General features: G+C 33.5%; 4 protein-coding genes across 5 annotated transcripts; 1 reads left to right on the top strand and 3 right to left on the bottom strand.

Moving 5' to 3' along the window:
• The first annotated feature begins 70 nt into the window (after window positions 1-70).
• On the top strand, window positions 71-7,556 carry LOC130641368 (dnaJ homolog subfamily B member 11-like). 2 transcript variants are annotated; one of them, XM_057448141.1, is made up of 8 exons: window positions 71-220; window positions 3,384-3,540; window positions 4,051-4,154; window positions 4,304-4,439; window positions 4,848-5,073; window positions 5,239-5,296; window positions 5,460-5,731; window positions 6,379-7,556. In XM_057448141.1, the coding sequence occupies exons 1-8, from the start codon at window positions 147-149 to the stop codon at window positions 6,438-6,440; spliced, it is 1,089 nt and encodes a 362-aa protein (XP_057304124.1). In that variant the 5' UTR covers window positions 71-146; the 3' UTR covers window positions 6,441-7,556. The 2 variants fall into 2 exon arrangements, with proteins under 2 accessions (XP_057304124.1, XP_057304125.1); XM_057448142.1 differs by lacking the exon at window positions 71-220 and adding an exon at window positions 576-643.
• A 1,435-nt stretch (window positions 7,557-8,991) lies between these two features.
• Window positions 8,992-10,546, bottom strand: LOC130641371 (N6-adenosine-methyltransferase TMT1A-like). Its single transcript, XM_057448145.1, has one exon. It carries the CDS (start codon window positions 10,406-10,408, stop codon window positions 9,515-9,517), a length of 894 nt encoding a protein of 297 aa, XP_057304128.1. The 5' UTR covers window positions 10,409-10,546; the 3' UTR covers window positions 8,992-9,514.
• Window positions 10,547-11,132: 586 nt separating this feature from the next.
• Window positions 11,133-13,264, bottom strand: LOC130641369 (N6-adenosine-methyltransferase TMT1A-like). Its single transcript, XM_057448143.1, has one exon. The coding sequence runs from the start codon at window positions 12,645-12,647 to the stop codon at window positions 11,757-11,759; it is 891 nt and encodes a 296-aa protein (XP_057304126.1). The 5' UTR covers window positions 12,648-13,264; the 3' UTR covers window positions 11,133-11,756.
• Window positions 13,265-13,484: 220 nt separating this feature from the next.
• On the bottom strand, window positions 13,485-16,777 carry LOC130641370 (uncharacterized). The gene has a single exon (XM_057448144.1). It carries the CDS (start codon window positions 14,018-14,020, stop codon window positions 13,511-13,513), a length of 510 nt encoding a protein of 169 aa, XP_057304127.1. The 5' UTR covers window positions 14,021-16,777; the 3' UTR covers window positions 13,485-13,510.
• Window positions 16,778-18,065: the final 1,288 nt, after the last annotated feature.

Here is an 18,065-nt window from a genome sequence, read left to right as displayed (position 1 = left end):
CCCGGGGTTTATGCGGGGTTTTTGCTCTTCTTCGTTAAAAAAATTAGTTTTAAGTAAACATTTTAGCCACCGTGTACTTTCAATCCACGATGGAGATTGAATGTCTAAACTTCAGCGAATAAGAAATCACCGCGTCCAAATGTAAGATGGCGTCCCTCCGCTGTGGTAATGTACTGCTGGTTTGTTTACTTCTCTCCGCACTTCTTGTTGTTTTTGCTGGGTAATATAATTTGTTTTATCATGATTTTTCATAATAGTAATTTATTTACCTTATACTTTGCAATATTAATCCCGATTACAAATCAGATCAACCTTATTTTTAAGAACATTACTAGCTACACTCTGTATTTGAGGGTCCAGTCACGTCATCAAGTCAAATCACTTCATTCCTGTTCCTATAAGTTTAGAATGTAATCTGTAAATCATGGTCATATAGACTATCCATTGTAACCTAAAAATCATTGGGATTTTTCCTCAACAAAGTTTAGGAAACCTTAAAATTTTTTAGTAGCCTAATTTAATTTAGGTTTTAGCTAGCTACACTCATTATTTTTTTATAAGCATACAGGTAAATTGGGCTTAAGCTCAATATGCTTAAGATTTTCCCAATGCTTCTCTCCGCACTTCTTGTTGTTTTTGCTGGGTAATATAATTTGTTTTATCATGATTTTTCATAATAGTAATTTATTTACCGTATACTTTGCAATATTAATCCCGATTACAAATCAGATCAACCTTATTTTTAAGAACATTACTAGCTACACTCTGTATTTGAGGGTCCAGTCACGTCATCAGGTCAAATCACTTCATTCCTGTTCCTATAAGTTTAGAATGTAATCTGTAAATCATGGTCATATAGACTATCCATTGTAACCTAAAAATCATTGGGATTTTTCCTCAACAAAGTTTAGGAAACCTTAAAATTTTTTAGTAGCCTAATTTAATTTAGGTTTTAGCTAGCTACACTCATTATTTTTTATAAGCATACAGGTAAATTGGGCTTAAGCTCAATATGCTTAAGATTTTCCCAATGCTGGCCTGAAATTATGCTTAACGTATGCTTAACTTCAAAACTAATTTATTTGTACATAGCGTATGATCCGCCAACGTTCAATTAGAATGTCTTTTGCTTGATTGAGGTACACATGTTATGCTGCATTTTTCTCACCTATTTTTTTCACGTCACACAAAAAGGTTATTTGATCTTTGATCGACGGGTGGTTTATTTCATTCGAAACTGATGGATCAAATAAATTTATTAATACAACTCACGAAAAAAGAAAAAGAAAGTAAACATAAAATAAACATGTCACTAACTAAAATTATTCAAGCAGCAGAAAAATTGCGGTGCCTTTCGATTCGTAATAATGATCGACAAGAATGTATATCGTATTAAAAAGAAATCCAGAAGTTCTCTCTCCCACACGACACAGCAGGCAATAAGTAAGCCCTGCCCTCGGTTTTGTGAGAAGAAATGTTCTGCGAAGACTCTCAATTGAGTTTCCTGTACAGTTCTGCTTTGCATTAAACTGTGCCTGTGACAAGCATTTTTGAAGCATGTCACCGGCGACTTATGCGATATTCAACTTAATAAAGCCCTGACCTTCAGTTCGTAAATAGAATTTCCATTTGTCATCGTCTTAAGGAGATCAATACAAGGGTAATGAAGAAATTTTTTGCTAGCTGAAAAACAAAAAAAATATTGTCGAGACAATGATGACGCAAAACATTTGAAATGTATCTCACATCAGCAATTTTAATGAAGGTGGGTATTTAATAGAAATACATTTTAGAGATACATTATAACGCGGAAGAACAATTATGTATTGGGTAAAGTTTGGGTAAGGGATTACTTTAAAATAGCTCAGTTCTGCTTGGCGTGTGTACGAAGTAGAACGAGGCGTGTGATAAAGAGCACGCCCGAATTTCACATGGCGTGTGCGGAGGCATGCGCATGCGATCGCACGCCATTCATGACTGAGACTGGGATGGCACACTGTGTGGGTCGTTGGATGTTGCCGGGAGTTGTCTAGTAAAGCGTGGGCCCTAATTGGGTCTGCATAGCTCAAAATGAGCATTTAATACTCTAGGACTCTCCATCTAAGCCATGGGACCTCCTGGAAATAATAGACAGGGTATATTCCTCGATATTTGTGAGGCTAGTCATGTAAAATATGCACATCTATCTATCTGGCCAGTCTTAAGACGGGCAAGTTCTAAGATTGGGCAGAACAGTTCTACTGGCCTTCTCCAGGCGTTCTAAGATTGTGCATGTGTGTCATAGATTCCACAGGCCTGTCTTAAAACCAGCCGCTAATTTGTCACTGTCCAAAGATTGGCCAGGTCAGTCTTAACACAGACGCGTTCCAAGATTGGACAGAACAAGGCCGCTGTAGCCTACTGACTGACAAACCTGTTTAAAAAGTGTGAATTCCTAAATTTAGGGGCCATCAGCAAATATTTTTTGCCAAAAAAGACAGAATTTTTGTGTTAACAGCCTTTTGGAAAATTCAGAAAAAAAATTATATTAATTAATTTTTGGGATAAGTCGTGAATTTGATGAAAACACAGAAAACATAAAGTAAAGACTGCTGAAGTTAAATTTTACACAAAATTATATGCGTAGTTCTGTGTAAATCAAAAAAGAAAAATTAGTGAAAATTGTTTTTAAAAACAGGAAACAAAAGTTTGTGGGAATTAACTGATTGCCATTATAAAAAAATTATCAGCTGCACTCCCTGCCAGTGCTACCAGCCCTGGCTCATTAAATGGGCCTATTCAAAAGGGCGTTAAGTTTTACAATAGAGCAGAAGAATGTAAATCTTATACAGTAGAAATTCTGTAAAGCATACAGAATATGAGTTGAAATGTAAAACTACTGTAGCTAACAAAATTTGCTTTTGGAAAAGGTAATACAACAATATCAAAATAATCTGAAGTATATATTAAAATTACTTAAATTGTTCTAATATGACAAGTTCGAACTAGCTGATAAACTTTTAAATAATAAATCTTGTGAATCATATATATATTTACATCCTCAACGTAATGTTTGCATTATATCTTACAACATCTTGACGTAAAGGATTTTTGGTTCTACGGAAACGGAAGACAATTAAAGCAACACATTTCTTCATGAACATAAGAGTGAAAGTGATATCAAATACAGCTTCTTGTCACAAGGAAAAAATCTAAGTTGCTTTTTTCCAGGCAAACAATCACATTTTTGATTTAGAGAAGATTACTTTCATTTTAAAACTTGTGAAATTAAATTAAATTTTTAAACATATAAGCGGAATATGGTGTTCTAAAAAATTCAATAACATCGGAGTGATTTAGGATTGTATTTCGTTTTAAAACATGGGCTACATGTTCCATTATAGGAGGGACTTCTACAAAATACTTGGTGTCAAACGAGATGCATCACTTCGTGAAATTAAAAAAGCATATAGAAAGCTTGCCATGAAATGGCATCCTGACAAGAATACTGATGATCCTCAAGCACAAGAAAAGTTTCAAGATTTAGGTGCAGCATACGAAGTAAGTTATAACTTTGTAACTATATGTCCAAGTTATTACATAGGCCGAATGTTGCATGTGAATAATGCCTATATACGCTTTTTTATAAAAATTCTAAGCATTTTGCTAAGCCTTGGGCTTCTTAAAGTTTTGATAATTTCAACTTTAAGTGTTTCTTAAAATTTGACCCTGAAAAATTTTTTATGGACGAGGCTTTTTGACAATTTTTTTGATAATTTTGATATATATAAATGACATTTGCTATGTTTATGTGTTTTTTTCTGTTATGTGTACAAGTTTCTTAATGTTCGAGATCTCTCAGCCTGCTAAAATTTCTTAAAACTTAGCCTTCTAAGCCTAAGGTATAGACTTGTTTCTTAAGCAAACATGTTAGATACACATACAGATTAAAACTTATTGTTATAAAAATTTAACTGTGTAGCTTATTTTATTATTTTTTCCAACTTTTTTATAAATATAATATGATAAATGATAATATGATAAATCAATAGATTGTTAATTTATTAACAGGTATTGTCTGATACGGACAAAAGAAAAACATATGATCAACACGGAGAAGATGGTGTTAAAAAGATGGGTGGTTTCAATGGTGGTGGTTTTGATCCATTTGAATCGTAAGTTCTTTTATAGGGAATTTCGTATGGTTTTAAAGGCATATTATTTTAAGATGTTATGCCTAACAATTCTTATCAAAAAGAACAAATGCAAAGAATTTAAATAAAGGTTTAACATACTTTTTTAATGTTTTTCTTTTTTTCTTTAGTTTCTTTGGTGGTTTTGGGTTTGGTTTTGGTGGTGGTAACCAACGCCAGGGACAAAATGAAGTCCCGAAAGGTGGAAATATTGTTATGGACTTAGAAGTTACATTAGAAGAGCTATATACTGGTGACTTTGTTGAGGTGCAAAAAAATCTTTATGTATTAATCAGAGTTTCCGCTAAATAAGGTCATAATGCCAAAACTTTTCACAAGTATGACATTTTACAATTTGTAGATCGTACGTAAAATTATGTTATCAAATTAAGGGAAAAATTGAGAAGGAGAAAAATTTTTATTGTGAAACATATTTTGGAGACCTAAATAGTTATTTTTGAGATTTATGAAATGTTTTTGATGCAAAATTCAGAGTTTATTTTTGCGATTGAATGCCCTCACGAAGAAAAAATGGAACTAAAAACATTTTACTGTCAAATTTCTTTTCATAAAGTATGCCTGCCTGAACTTATTTGGCAAGTTTGGTTACAGCTTTCAAAATTAAAATAATTAGTATACACTTACTTAATTTCACTCTGATCATCATTCTTCAAGGTTCTGAGAGCTAAGCCAGTTGCCGAAACGACAAGCGGAACAAGGAAATGTAACTGTCGAATGGAGATGAGAACTACACAACTAGGTCCCGGCCGTTTCCAAATGATGCAAGAGGAAGTGTGTGATGACTGTCCAAATAAAAAGTTTGTCATAAAAGATCAAGTTTTGGAAATAGAAATTGAACAAGGAATGAGTGATGGACAAGAATACCCATTTGTAGCCGAAGGTAAAATTTTGAGATACCCCAGCCTCTAAAAGGCTTTATGTTCTACCTTAAAAAACTAAGGCACTACAGCTAAGGGCTGTCGTAAAACTGGTCAGATTTACTGTTGTGGTTGTTATGAACGAACGACAAATGTTAATCTTTTCATCATTCTTTATTTTCTTATAGGTGAGCCTCATATTGATGGTGAACCCGGGGACCTTATATTTAAAATTAAAGAATTAAAGTAAGTGCTGTGGGTAATTTTTGTTGTGTTACATATTTTTTTTTAAAGTGTAAATGTAAAGAGGTAAACCAGGTAAAAGTTGGCACTAAATTTGCTTTTGTGAGCACTAAAACTACCCAAATTCTATCCCTACCTCTCATTTTAAGGCCCCTTGATTTTCTAGACATAAAATATTTGAACGTCGTGGCGATGATTTATACACGAACGTGACAATCAGTTTAGTAGACGCGCTGACTGGTTTCGATATTGAAATTCCACATTTGGATGGTCATAAAGTGAACGTACATCGTGATAAGGTAACATGGCCTGGTGCAAAGATTAAGAAGAAGAATGAAGGCATGCCGAATTATAATGATAACACTAAAAAAGGAAATTTGGTAATTACTTTTGATGTGAATTTCCCGAAAGGTGAATTGACACAGGAGCAAAAAGATAGTAAGTATTTTACGTGCAGTTATATTTGCTTTCCAGAAAACCAAAATAGTAGAATGAGTAGCTTGTAAAACACTTTTGTTATTTGTTTTCTTTATAATTATAAAATTTGATAAATATGAAGAAGTAAAGGCGCTTGGTGACAAATTCACCACTAAACGTAGAAAAATATAATTTTTTTTAAAAAGAGTCAGCCACTTAAAGATTACCGTAAGATATTTTCTTTGCACTACGCACCACGAACCGATGTTCTAAATATTTTTCCTTTTTATTTTAAAATGCGTTCTTGTTCTTACTACAATGTTGGTCAAGATATGTTAAGACAAGACAGCTTTTTTTGAAGTTTTCCACTACAAGTAATTGCGTAGACTATTTCTGAATTATTTCGTTGTGCAGACGTGCCAAAGAATGTGACTAGCCAATTTTAAACGCTGCCTGGCCTACGTGTGTGCAAAAGAAGCGACTTTGTAGCCTGCCAGCTAAAGAGCATTGACTGTTTGACGTTTTTTCCATATTTGAAAAATGACGAAAAATCTGCCTTCGTCTTTTTATTGTTTACTGAGATTGTAGACAATCGCGAAATATTTGTTGTTGTTTTTTCATTAAAAACGCTGTGTAACATTTGTCATCTTTATTTTCTTTTTATTTAGGCATAAAAACTCTATTGAATCAAGCATCCAAACAAACTGTTTACAACGGATTACAAGTGTGATGCAAACACAGCTTTTTATAGGAGAAATATGAAATTGAATTTTTTTAACGTGATTGTTAGAAACGTTTATATCACCATTCTAATTGCCATTCAGAATAGCCATTCTACTCCCAAAGTCTCCTTAATAATTCCAAAAGATCTAATTAGCTACCTTCTTAAAAGATTTAAAAGTTTTCCAGCTTATATTTATATAAGAATTATATAAATATCGCATTCCTCCTAAAATATTAAGACAGAGTTTCTCTTTCTCTAGGTTTTAAATTTTAAATTTGACTATCTTAGGGGAAATTTTAGCTGGGCGGTAATTTTACACAAAGGCGAATTGTGTCAAAAAACGGCAAATTTAGATTTAGTTACGCTAATTTTAAAATATTTGACCCTTTAGTAAATTAAATCTACACCAAATTAAATACATATTTTTGTCACTCCTTTTAAAACTTTGAGTAATGATATGCGTGCGACAAAGTAATCGATATTGAATATAAACATATATTGCAGCTTTTGTAGGTTTTTCCTCACGAAGGATGACTCGATTTTAAAGAAATTTTTTCCCATTATTTCCGTTACTCGTTAAAACTAAGAACATGATGAATGCATTCCAAAGGTCCCGATCGCCAAGTTTTCTTCTCTTAGCCGCCCTGCGGTAGTATTGTACCAACAGGCTTTTTTACCGGAGCACAGTGGGTACTGGATGGCAGGTAGTATATATTGTTTTAGAAGTTTCGTGTTAGACGTTCTCATTAACATTATTTAAATTTCATTTTTAAGAGAAAAAGATATAGTTTGTGGTGTCGAGTGTTGTGTCGAGTAGAGTGAAGTGTTCTGCTAACTTTTTTAGCACGTCGTGGTCACATCTTACTTCTATGTGATACTGTATTTGGTATTGTCCAGTTTTATGTTACAGTGTTATTCAAATTTTAAAAACTTAAGCGAGTAGTATTTATCATAGTTCTAAAACAACTTTGTTTCTTTTTTTTTTTCTTACTTTTCAGTAATTACTTCATATTTGTTTTAAAGCACACTGCATGTACGTTCGAAAGTTTTTAAAACGCATAAATTATTTGTTTTTTTGTAGTTTTCCAGGTTTTTGAGATAGTGAAGAAATGGTTCCTCTAACATGTTTTTCTCTTTAATCTTAAGTCGTCCGTGTACCTTTATAGATACTAATTTTTTTGCAAGAGATTTTATACGTGTTTTGTCAACTACGTGTCTGCCAGACCATAAAAATTCTTAAAATTACGCTTGGTTCTTTTGGATATCCAGTTTATGAGATAAAGATTTCTGCCCTGTTATGATGCATTTAATTTGGCCTCCTGAAAGCTCGTCACTAGAAATCTCCTGGAAATGAAAAGTTGCAAAATTCTTTTTTTTTATTTTTTACATTCCGCGAACCTAAACTTGCGAATGAGCCTTTTTAGATTTTGAAGAATAAATTTTTGCGAATTGTTACTTTTGTAACAGGGTGTCTAACAAACCTAAAAAACGCCGAATTTGAACAAAAGCATTAAAAACTTTGAAATTTAGATTAAAATAAAAAAAAACCCTCTAAAATCTATTGACATGAATAGCTAAAGTAAAAATATTCGCGATATTACTCGATAAATGACCCTGAATAAGCGCGAAATTAGCCAAAATTCGCGAAATTTTCTTTACTTAATTCTAATACTATATTTGCAACCGTTTCTTTTTTAAACGAAATTAGTGTAGAAAGGTCGGAAAACTGGAAAGGGTTTTGGAATTTTCTATCTGAAAACGAGTGGCCACCACCCTTCCATTGTTATTAATTACTTTTCCATAAGTTTGAAAGTTAAGCAAAGTAGCTAACTTTTAGTTCTTTTTATTTCCTTTGACTGTGCTTTACAACATCAAAACCTTGTTTGGAATAAGACAGTCATCTTGAGAGTTTCCCAGTTCCCTACTTTTGTGAAATAAGGCGCAATACTTAACAGTCAGGTAATAAACAAGAATAATCTCAAATTCAAATAAAAAAGTGCTACCTAAAGCTAAAAAATTGACAATGCTGTTTTTTAGTCAAGATAGTATTTATGAATTCATGCAGTTTCCAGGCCAACTAGGTGGCAGTATGGTATTTTGCAGACCAGAGTTATGAAAACCAACTCCTTGTACAATTGAAATTTTAGTCACCTCTTCAAAAAAATAATTTGCACCACTTGACAGAGCTTGACGGGAAAATGATTTGCTCACAGAGCTATAGTCGGTTAAACGCCCCAAACTTCAGTTAAACTTAACCTACGGCGTCGATTACCGCTTACGTAAGTAGAATTTACAATTTTTTTCCCTTTTTGCTAAATTAAATCTCTCAAATTCTGCCAAATTTTCTTTTCACTAAATAAAATTTCTGGTTAGCAGTTAACAGAATTTAAATACCTTGTTGCAAGAAATTAACGAGGCTTTTATTAAATGCTCTTTAGTCAAGTGCAACATGTTAATTTAACACGAAAACGTCGTTCCTCAGTTTGAATGCACGCAAAAAATGCAAGCAGGCTTAAAATGTTTCTGAAATTTATTGCGATTAAAAGGCTAAATTTTTCTACAAAAATATTTTCGGAAAATGCTTTGTCAATTTCTACAATAATTTCTACAATAATTCACGGCCTATGTATTCTCAATCAATTACTTACTAAATCGCCTAATGACAATTAAGAGCTGAAAGGTTTTTGTCAAAATGCATGTAAAAACACCTCGCCTGTTGGATATCTTATTTTACAAAATAATTCTAATTTTTATACCTACATTGCATACAAAATATAACAAGTCTATATTCTATAAGTCAAAAATACATTTCTTATCTATTAGGAATTTATCACAAGCACTCTACGGAAAAGGCTACCATATTTTGAGCTGCACACAACTTCACATGCAAAAAGAGCTTTTTTCATTGCATATTGGTAATTCTGCATAAAAGCGTTTTTCTTATAACATAACACTGGCTAAAATGAAGAAAGCCCTAAGTTAGGAATGCTGAGCTTAAAAAAAATGGCTACTAAAAGACATGCTTCGTACAGAATTTCAATCTATATTCTTCTTCACGCAACCAATGGAATACACAAGATTTATTTCACAGCATAGCCGTACACATGTGGAGCTAGAGAACGTAATGGACCGATTAGTTTACTCATATCAACCCAAGTGTTTTTGTAATTCACCTCAGAAAAGCCCACATTCTCGATGTAACTTCCAATATTTTTAATACAACAACCCACGAGGAACATGGACGGTCTAAAGTTTATCTGCGCAACCCACATAGCGGTCCATCTTTCAGTTACCGCTGTATGCTCGATAAAATATAACTTTCCTCCAGGCATTAAAACCCGCTTAATTTCCTCCAAAGCTCTAAAAGTACCCCTTGCCGAACACAAAGCATGAAAGGACACGACGCAAGAAACTGAATTGTCTGGAACGCTGTTTAGTTCTTCTGGAATAGTATTTATAAACCGATTAAGTTTTATATTCTCCTCGTCGCTATCTAGAAAGAAGTTGTTCTCCAACTGTTCTTTACATTCCTCATGGATGTCAGTGGCAATGTAGTAAGCACCTTTGGGATAGTAAGACAAGTTGGTGCCACCACCAGCATTTAATTCCAAAATCACCAACTTTTCATCTTCAAGCAATGGCAAGCCGTGCTCCTCGTCTTTCAATTCTTTTAACAACTCTTCTTTGTATCTAATAACGTCGGGATTGCTATTGCTGCGATGGAAATATATCATTTCTTTTTCACAATATGAGAAGAATGAGGACCGTCTCAAAACAAACGGTAAAGAACGCAAAACTACCAGCGAACCAAAACCGTAAACGGCAACTTTTACGAATTTGTTGTCCGGTAACGAGCGATGAAACCAACAGCCAATCTTGCGGATATCTGATAAAATGTCTGCAATATTGTCCCAGCCATCAAACACACTTATTGTGGTGATGGTTGTCAGACCAGATAAAATAACATTTGACATTTTCTTTTTATGTCTACAAAACAACGAAAAATGTAGTATAAATTCAGCAATTATTTTAAAAAATCGTACACTAGCGAAGTTTCCAAGCGTCGTTACTACCTCGCCGGTGTCCACTACGTCAGCTTCTTGTGCCCATAATTTTTATGTAGTATCGTCAGAATTTAATAAAAAAATTATTAAAATTTAATAAAAAAATTATTAAAATTTAATAAAAAATAAGTAAAAAATAAGTAGTAGACCGTAACAGACCGGCATAATAAGAGGCCAAGGTGCAGAAAACTTATTATAACAGAAGTTATGAAGTTTGTAATCTTGTTCTTTCACACATAACGCCCTTAACCGCCTCTTCGCCCCTAACACAACCAATTGTTAGACTCGTGAACAGAAAAAACAGAATAGACAGTGTTTGTCTGTAATAGTGCAAAAGAACTTAGTATAAATGAACGTGAAGGCTGAGATTTTGCTGAAAATTAAGGACATAAAGAACGTGTTTAACATGACTTTATGCATAGATTACAAGAACAAAAAAAAGCGAGTACAGAATCACTAAGAAACAATTATTTTATAACAGTTATTCTTCCCTAAAGATTTTCATCATCATCCGTAAATTTGACCACAAGAAATCCTTAATTTTTGGAAGAACACAAATTAGAACATATTAGACTGAAAAGATGTAAAAAACACATCCAGTTGAAACTAAGACGTTCTAAAGAAGACAAACAAGAAAGTGGAGATTGATCAAATTTTTAACCTAGCCTTCCTCTTCCGTTGTGATATAAGTAATAAAATATAAAAATAAAATAAAAAAAAAGATTTATATTCAAATGTCTTAATAAATTACTTAAAACAAAACGTCACTGCAACAAATAAAGTGGTTCTTTAATTGCATATTCATAAATGACGCGCCGATTGTGAGCTTCAAAATCACGCGCGGTATTTATCTTATAAGTTGGTTAATATAGTTTACGTGTGCCCGTGGTTCTGTTTTCATCCAATAAAAAATGTTTTTATAATAATGAAAAATATTCGTGTAAGGCTGCATTTCAAATTTAAGATATACAACGTATTGTAACGTATGTTTTTGGTTTTAAGGATTGCTAAATGATTTTCGAAACAACATAAAAAATTGAACTGCCCACCAGATTAACTGATACGTGTATTGACATTTCGATTTAAAATCTGACTTGAAGCCTTTGCGCAAAACAAGTGGATTTAACATGAAAGAACTTAAAAAGTTGAGAACCAATAAGCATTTATTTTTTTAAAAATAGATTCCCAGACGTGAGGTAAGCTTTAAGTATTTCAAAGCTAGATAAACTAAAAATATTAAAAAAATCACCTCTTATTTCTATTTGACACAAAAACCATATATATGAGGTGACAAAGCATGAATAGGTTTATTAAACACATTACTAAAGTCGGCATCAAACTTTTCACATTTTGTTTCGGAAAATCCCGCTTTCTCAATAGCTTTCTGCGTCGGTCTTCCAACATGGCACGAAACCATAGCAAACGTAACTAAGAATCGTATTTGTTGAAACCACTGCATACTAAATAACTTTGGTACTTGTATATGTTCGATAAAATAAAAACGTCCGCCTGGAAGTAAAACTCTTTTAATTTCCGACAAAGCCCTGTCCAGTCCTCTAGCTTGACATAATGTATGGATACATACAACAGCACTAACTGAATTGTCTGGTACATTAAAAAGCTCTTCTGGAATTGTGTGTATAAATCGATTCAAAGAGATTTGATCCAACAAAGGCTTGCCAGTCTCGCTTTCAAAATTCTGCAACAGCTTCTCGCCATATGATTCGTCCATGTCAGTTGCTATGACAACAGCACCTTTTGGATAATACGTCATATGTGCACCACCTCCAGCATTTATCTCCAATATAACCAGCTTATCATCGTTTAGTTTGGGAAGGTGAACAGTGTTCTCTTTGAGCTCTTTCAATAGTTCTTCCTTCCATTCTTTTATCTGGGGACAGCTCCTGTGAATGTAAGCCATGTGGCGATAATAATAGTCAAATATTTCTGTATGCCGTAACAGGTATGGTGCTAACTGAATCAGTGAGAAACCCCCTGCAGTATATATAACAGTTCTTACAAACTTATTTTCTGGTAGGTAAGAATTCATCGTGGAAAAAAACTCAGGAATTGATGACAAAAAATCTTTGACTTCATCAACCAAGTCTAACTGTAAAACGCTTGTAGCAGCTGCCAGTACATATGACATGATTTGTTAATATTTTTAAACTAAAAAAAAAAGTTATTCACGTATGTCTTTTTAGGTTAATATTTCCCTTAAATATAAGATTGCCTTTGACTGCTTAAGACTTATAGCGTTTCTAAAAAAAATATCATAAAATACTCAGGATAACTTAAGGCATCCTTGCCTGCATCTCCTAGCGTTTGAACGATGGCCATCAATATGCTCATTTGGCATAACATTGAAAATGTTGCGTATTTAATATTTTTACTGAATATTCAAAAAGTTGTCAGTCAGCAAAACGATTCTAAAATACTTAATTGTCTGTTGTTTTTAGTAAAACATTTCATACTTAAAGAAATATAACTAAATGAATAGACACCCTTTTTTACTTTCTTGTTTAGTAGCACGATAAAAACAATGTTGTATAGCTGCATCAGAAACCCAAATTAATTGCAGAGATGCATTAGATTAGATTGGAGAATTATTACTTTATGGGATTATATATCCAAACAAATGAACACAGTTGACTGAAAAGATTTAGGGGTGCTGGTCACCCTAGACTAAGTATGTTTGTGGAATTGCTAAAAAATTTTTTTGTGAAATTCACAAGAATATGCAGGATGCCCACTCAATAATTTTTTTTTCCCGACATTTTTTGACAAAAATTCCTGATGTAAAAAATGCGAAAATTATTCATTTTTTTACTTAGAGTTAAAACAACTTTATTTTTTTTGATGACAGCTAACAACAACTAAAAAAACAGAGCAAAGCTAAAAAAAATAAAATAAATAAATTGGTAAGTCGAACTTGTTAAGAAGAATTATCAGCGCATTGACGTTTGACAACAAAAAATATACATAGTTAGCTACTCCATACATTGGCATGAATCAGGATTTCTTTTGATCACTGAACAAATTATATATATCATCAACACTTAGATCTTCGATATCATTTTCAGCATTCTGTTTATCCTCATAGTCCATTTGATAATTTACTTTTTCTCCTCGTAGTGTTTTTAAATGAGCGTCAAAAGAGGAAAAGGCCTGAGTCAAAGCGGTATCGTGGTTCTGACTTTCTTTTAAATATTTTTCGTATTCTCTCAAAAACAATTCTGTTTTTGTCTCTTTTGTCGAAACGTCTTCAAACAAACTCTCTGGATCTCGAACAGCACGGAAATAAGTTTTATAAAACTCTCTCTTTATATCATCTACAGGATAAGTTATTTTTGGAACATCTTTTTGACTCCCTTCCTCTACCAAAGACAAAAGGCTAGTTGATGGAGGAGGGAATCTTCGAACTACGTCATACCAAACAGGTGCTTCTTTTAAACTTCCTGATTTCAGCAAATGCTTCACTCGTGTAATTATATTACCCTGAAGATGACGTGATCCTGCCATCAATGTATCTATAATATATATGCATATTCTCTAACTTACATTAAATATGAAATGACTATAACTTTCGTGTAATGGCGTTTTAAGGATACTGAAAGGGAAGGTGAACATAATTATTTTAAATCAAGATATATTCTTTATAATGATTTAATATAATTATTATAATTAATTCATAACAATGAAAAGCCCATAAAAAACAATGGAAAAAATCCACTACTTGAATTTTGATGATGTTAGTAATGGCCCATCAAGTCCGAACTCAACAATTTTTTATAGGTTGGTGTAGGTAGGGACTTAAAGTAGAGAAAAGTTTGACATAGTATTTACCACGCCACTGAACCTTTGTTGATTATCCTAACCAGAAGGAATGTATCTAATTAATTTTATTCTTAATTTTGATTAGTTTCAAATGTGCCTTTTTCAAAACTTGTACTCGTCAATAATTCAACTTTCTTAGCTATTAGAGAGAAAATTCTGTTAACTTAAAATGTAAGCACCCTTTCATAAAAAATCAAAGGTAGGATTCACAGTAACCTTATTATGTTATTATCACTTAATTAGGCAAATTGCTTCACTAGACTATGCATTGCACATCCATAGGCAACATAACATCCTGTGAATTTACTTTTCCTGTCATTTCTTTCTGCTTACTGGTCACCGCATGGCTATGATATAAAACATAAAATGTTTGAGTCCAGGAATATCTTAATACCTATTTTGATAGTAACAAAACTTGTGTAATTTACATCTGCTTTTTGGGCAATAGAAAAAGACACATAGGGATGTTTAAAGCATTGATTAGGTGGATGTCACATATAATAGGGGTTAAAGTCACCTGACTATACCAATTTTTTATTACAATTTTTGATGTATGAACACAGTCAGAAAAGCTTGTATTACAATATAATACAATAGTATACTATGACTGTCATGCAACAATCTTTATCCCACAACCATTACTTATATTATTATTAGCTTCACTTCAAAAATTTAGCCTTGAGTGTGAGTGAAGTAAAATGGAGAGTGGAAACTCCACTTAAAAGAGGCACCTAAGTTTATCATCAAGTATTTTGCGTTTAATGGGGCGTGTTAATAGCTGAATGGATGGACACCACTATCTATCGACATTCCAACCAACTGATTCTGGTACTCAATTTACTCTACAACCATGGAAATAATAGTTGGGAAATTGTCTGTTTTTACAAATGTTAAAAATGCGCTAGCTGCACTTTTTCCTGGGTGCAGCCCTGTGAATCTAGGTCGCCACTCGGCAATGCCAACCTGAAAACCAACCCTCATTAAATTGAAGTCGACTTGTTTTTGCCGACCTATATTTTTTCCATGGTTGGCATGCCGAGAAAATTAATTTATTACATAAGCAAAAATAACCTTCTTTCACAAATAAGTATCAAAAATGTAGCTTCAACAAACTGTTACTGTTTCCATATTTTGCTTGGAGCTTTACTTGCTACTAACAAGATTCTTCGACAGCATTCAGTATAGCGTATGTATTTTGCCAGTGTCAATCAAGTTTCCTGCATTTATCAGGCCTGGTCAAACGAACGAAGGAATGTTGGCTTGTTGAAGTAAACTCCCCATTTTGTCATATAACTTTTTAACATTCGTAATTTACAGAATAATTGATTTACCTGACCAGTGAAATTATCTAGCCCCGTGACAGAAATCCCTCGCAACAGGTTTTATCTACAATTAAATCCATGATATAATGTCTGTTCAGCCTGTAAGTGCAGTTTTGCAGACTAGCTTCATCTGTGCTTCGTAGGTGTTCACCTCCGCTTTAGTTAAGAACCGCATGGCTGAATTTCTTGTGTAAGACTTGGTTACCAACAACAAAGGGGCCAAGCAATAGAGATTCATGTCTACGTAGTTCTTTTAACTAAGTCAGTGAATTAGCTAGGATGATCAGGTTGGCTATGAATAGACTTGCTTGTGCCGACCTGTCAGATCGGTTTGCCAACCTAATTTTTGCTTCACAGGGCTGTGAGTGGCAAAAACTTCAAATATTAATAAGAGGAGGGTGAAGAATAAGAATGTCCTGGCTTGGCAAATTTCAGAAAATTATTAGTGTCGGACACACTATTGGACTCAGGAGTAAGCCACTGTAAACTTTGGCAAGTGCATTTTGACAATTTTAGACCATATTTCCTTTATTAGGCACCCAGGGGGTCCTAAAATGGGGTGCTGAAAAGAGGAAATATATATAATATAGTAATCAAATATTTAAGGGTTATAAACTTTATAGTTTCACCCTTCTTTGAAATAATTTACAAGGGTACATGTCAAGAAAGAAAAAAAGATGGCCTGGGTACAATCATGTCTTTATGAGGGATGTTTTTATATACCGTAGAATGGGGTGACTGGGGACAGTTTTGGAACATTCATAGCAAGATCTAGAAAACAGTTTTTTGTTTTATACCTCTATATTAGTCATTTTCTCATTGAATATGCAAAGAATACATGAGTATACTTATCAAAAGCATTTTCCTCAAATCCAAGTGTTTTTTTAAAAAATATGTGCTTGTCCCAAGCCACCCCAGTATGGGTTGACTTGGGACAAGATTGAAAACTCATGGATTTGGGACAAATACACATTGGGGTGACTTGGGACAGTAATGACTTTTTAAAAAGTACAAAAAACAGTTAGAAAACTTAGTCAATGTAACAGTAGCATTTAACCATTGAAGACTTGTCCCAAGTCACCCCACAGTAATACAAGAGGTTTTATTTTGAAAAAAATTATACTAAGAACATGATAAAGTATGTTTCCATTTCTTTTTTCAACACAATATAGTAGACTCAGTAAATTTTTTGACTATTATTAAAATTTTGGAAAATAAAAAAAGTGAAAAAGTTGTTCAATTTTCAAAGAAATCATAAATAGAACATAGATTTTTGGCCTAGATGTACAAAAACAAGTTAGAAACTCTTCAGCTTTAGTTTTCCATTGCTTGTGTGCTGAAAAATCAGTTCCCAAAACAAGTAAACAAGTAAGCAAGTCCTGTCCCAAGTAACTCCCATGTCCCAAGTCACCCCATTCTACGGTAAATGTACTGTAAGTAGTCGATAAGGCCCCTGGAAAAATCCACTTAGGCAGGAGAGCAATGGTAAAGACAGGAAGGTTTATGTATTTTCATGACGTCAGCAACGCATATATAAAATAATTTTTTTTAAATTTTGTTAACACAATGCATCTGTTCAGAAAAATAAACAAACAAGTAACATTGATTAGAATGGAGATGCAACCAATTTTTTTGTAGATTTTCATTTTTTTAAACAGTTGTTAAAAGAGTTGTTACATAAGAAGTGCAGTAGTATTAGTGGAAGGTTAAGAGCTGACGTACAGTTTGTATTGATTAGTAGCAGTTTTGGCGTTACGCCGCCGTAGTTTAGTGGGTATGCGCGGGAGACTGAGGTTCGATTCTCCTTGATGCCGATTCTATAGGGAGTTCTCTGAAAGAGCGCTGACCCTAATTGAGTTTGCGTAGCTCTAAGCGAGCATTAAATAATCCGGCACTCCCCATCAAAGCCATGGCCCCTCCTGGAAATAATAGGCAAGGTATATCCCTCGATATATGTGAGGCTAGCCATGTAAAATATGCATCTCTCCTGACTGGGTATAAGCGCAGGCCCTAATAATTTGGTCTGCATAGCTCAAAATGAGCATTAAATATCCTAGAGCTCCCCATGTAAAATATGCACATCTATAGCTGTATATCCCACTCGTTTGTTTGAAGATTTTTGGTGGTGCACGATACTGGAAAGTTGAGTAGCTATGGTCGCTGCCCCTAATTTCGCATGCTTAACAGCACGATTGAATAATAAATTTTCTTTTCTTATATAAATTTTGGGATATTGGAAAATATTTAAGAAGAAGAGAGCATTTTAAGTATTGATAAACGTGCACCTTCTTGTGCGCTATTCTGTCCGCCATTATGATTTAGCGCAAGTGACGCAATGTTTTATGTGAGTAGTGTACCAGACACACGAAATATAAAGTTCTTTTCACTTTTTTTCCTGACAAACACTT

The sequence above is a fragment of the Hydractinia symbiolongicarpus genome, chromosome 4, assembly GCF_029227915.1.
Source record: "Hydractinia symbiolongicarpus strain clone_291-10 chromosome 4, HSymV2.1, whole genome shotgun sequence".
NCBI lineage: Eukaryota > Metazoa > Cnidaria > Hydrozoa > Anthoathecata > Hydractiniidae > Hydractinia > Hydractinia symbiolongicarpus.
The sequence above is the reverse complement of the archived record's forward strand: the minus strand, read 5'-3'. Positions and strand labels throughout refer to the sequence as shown.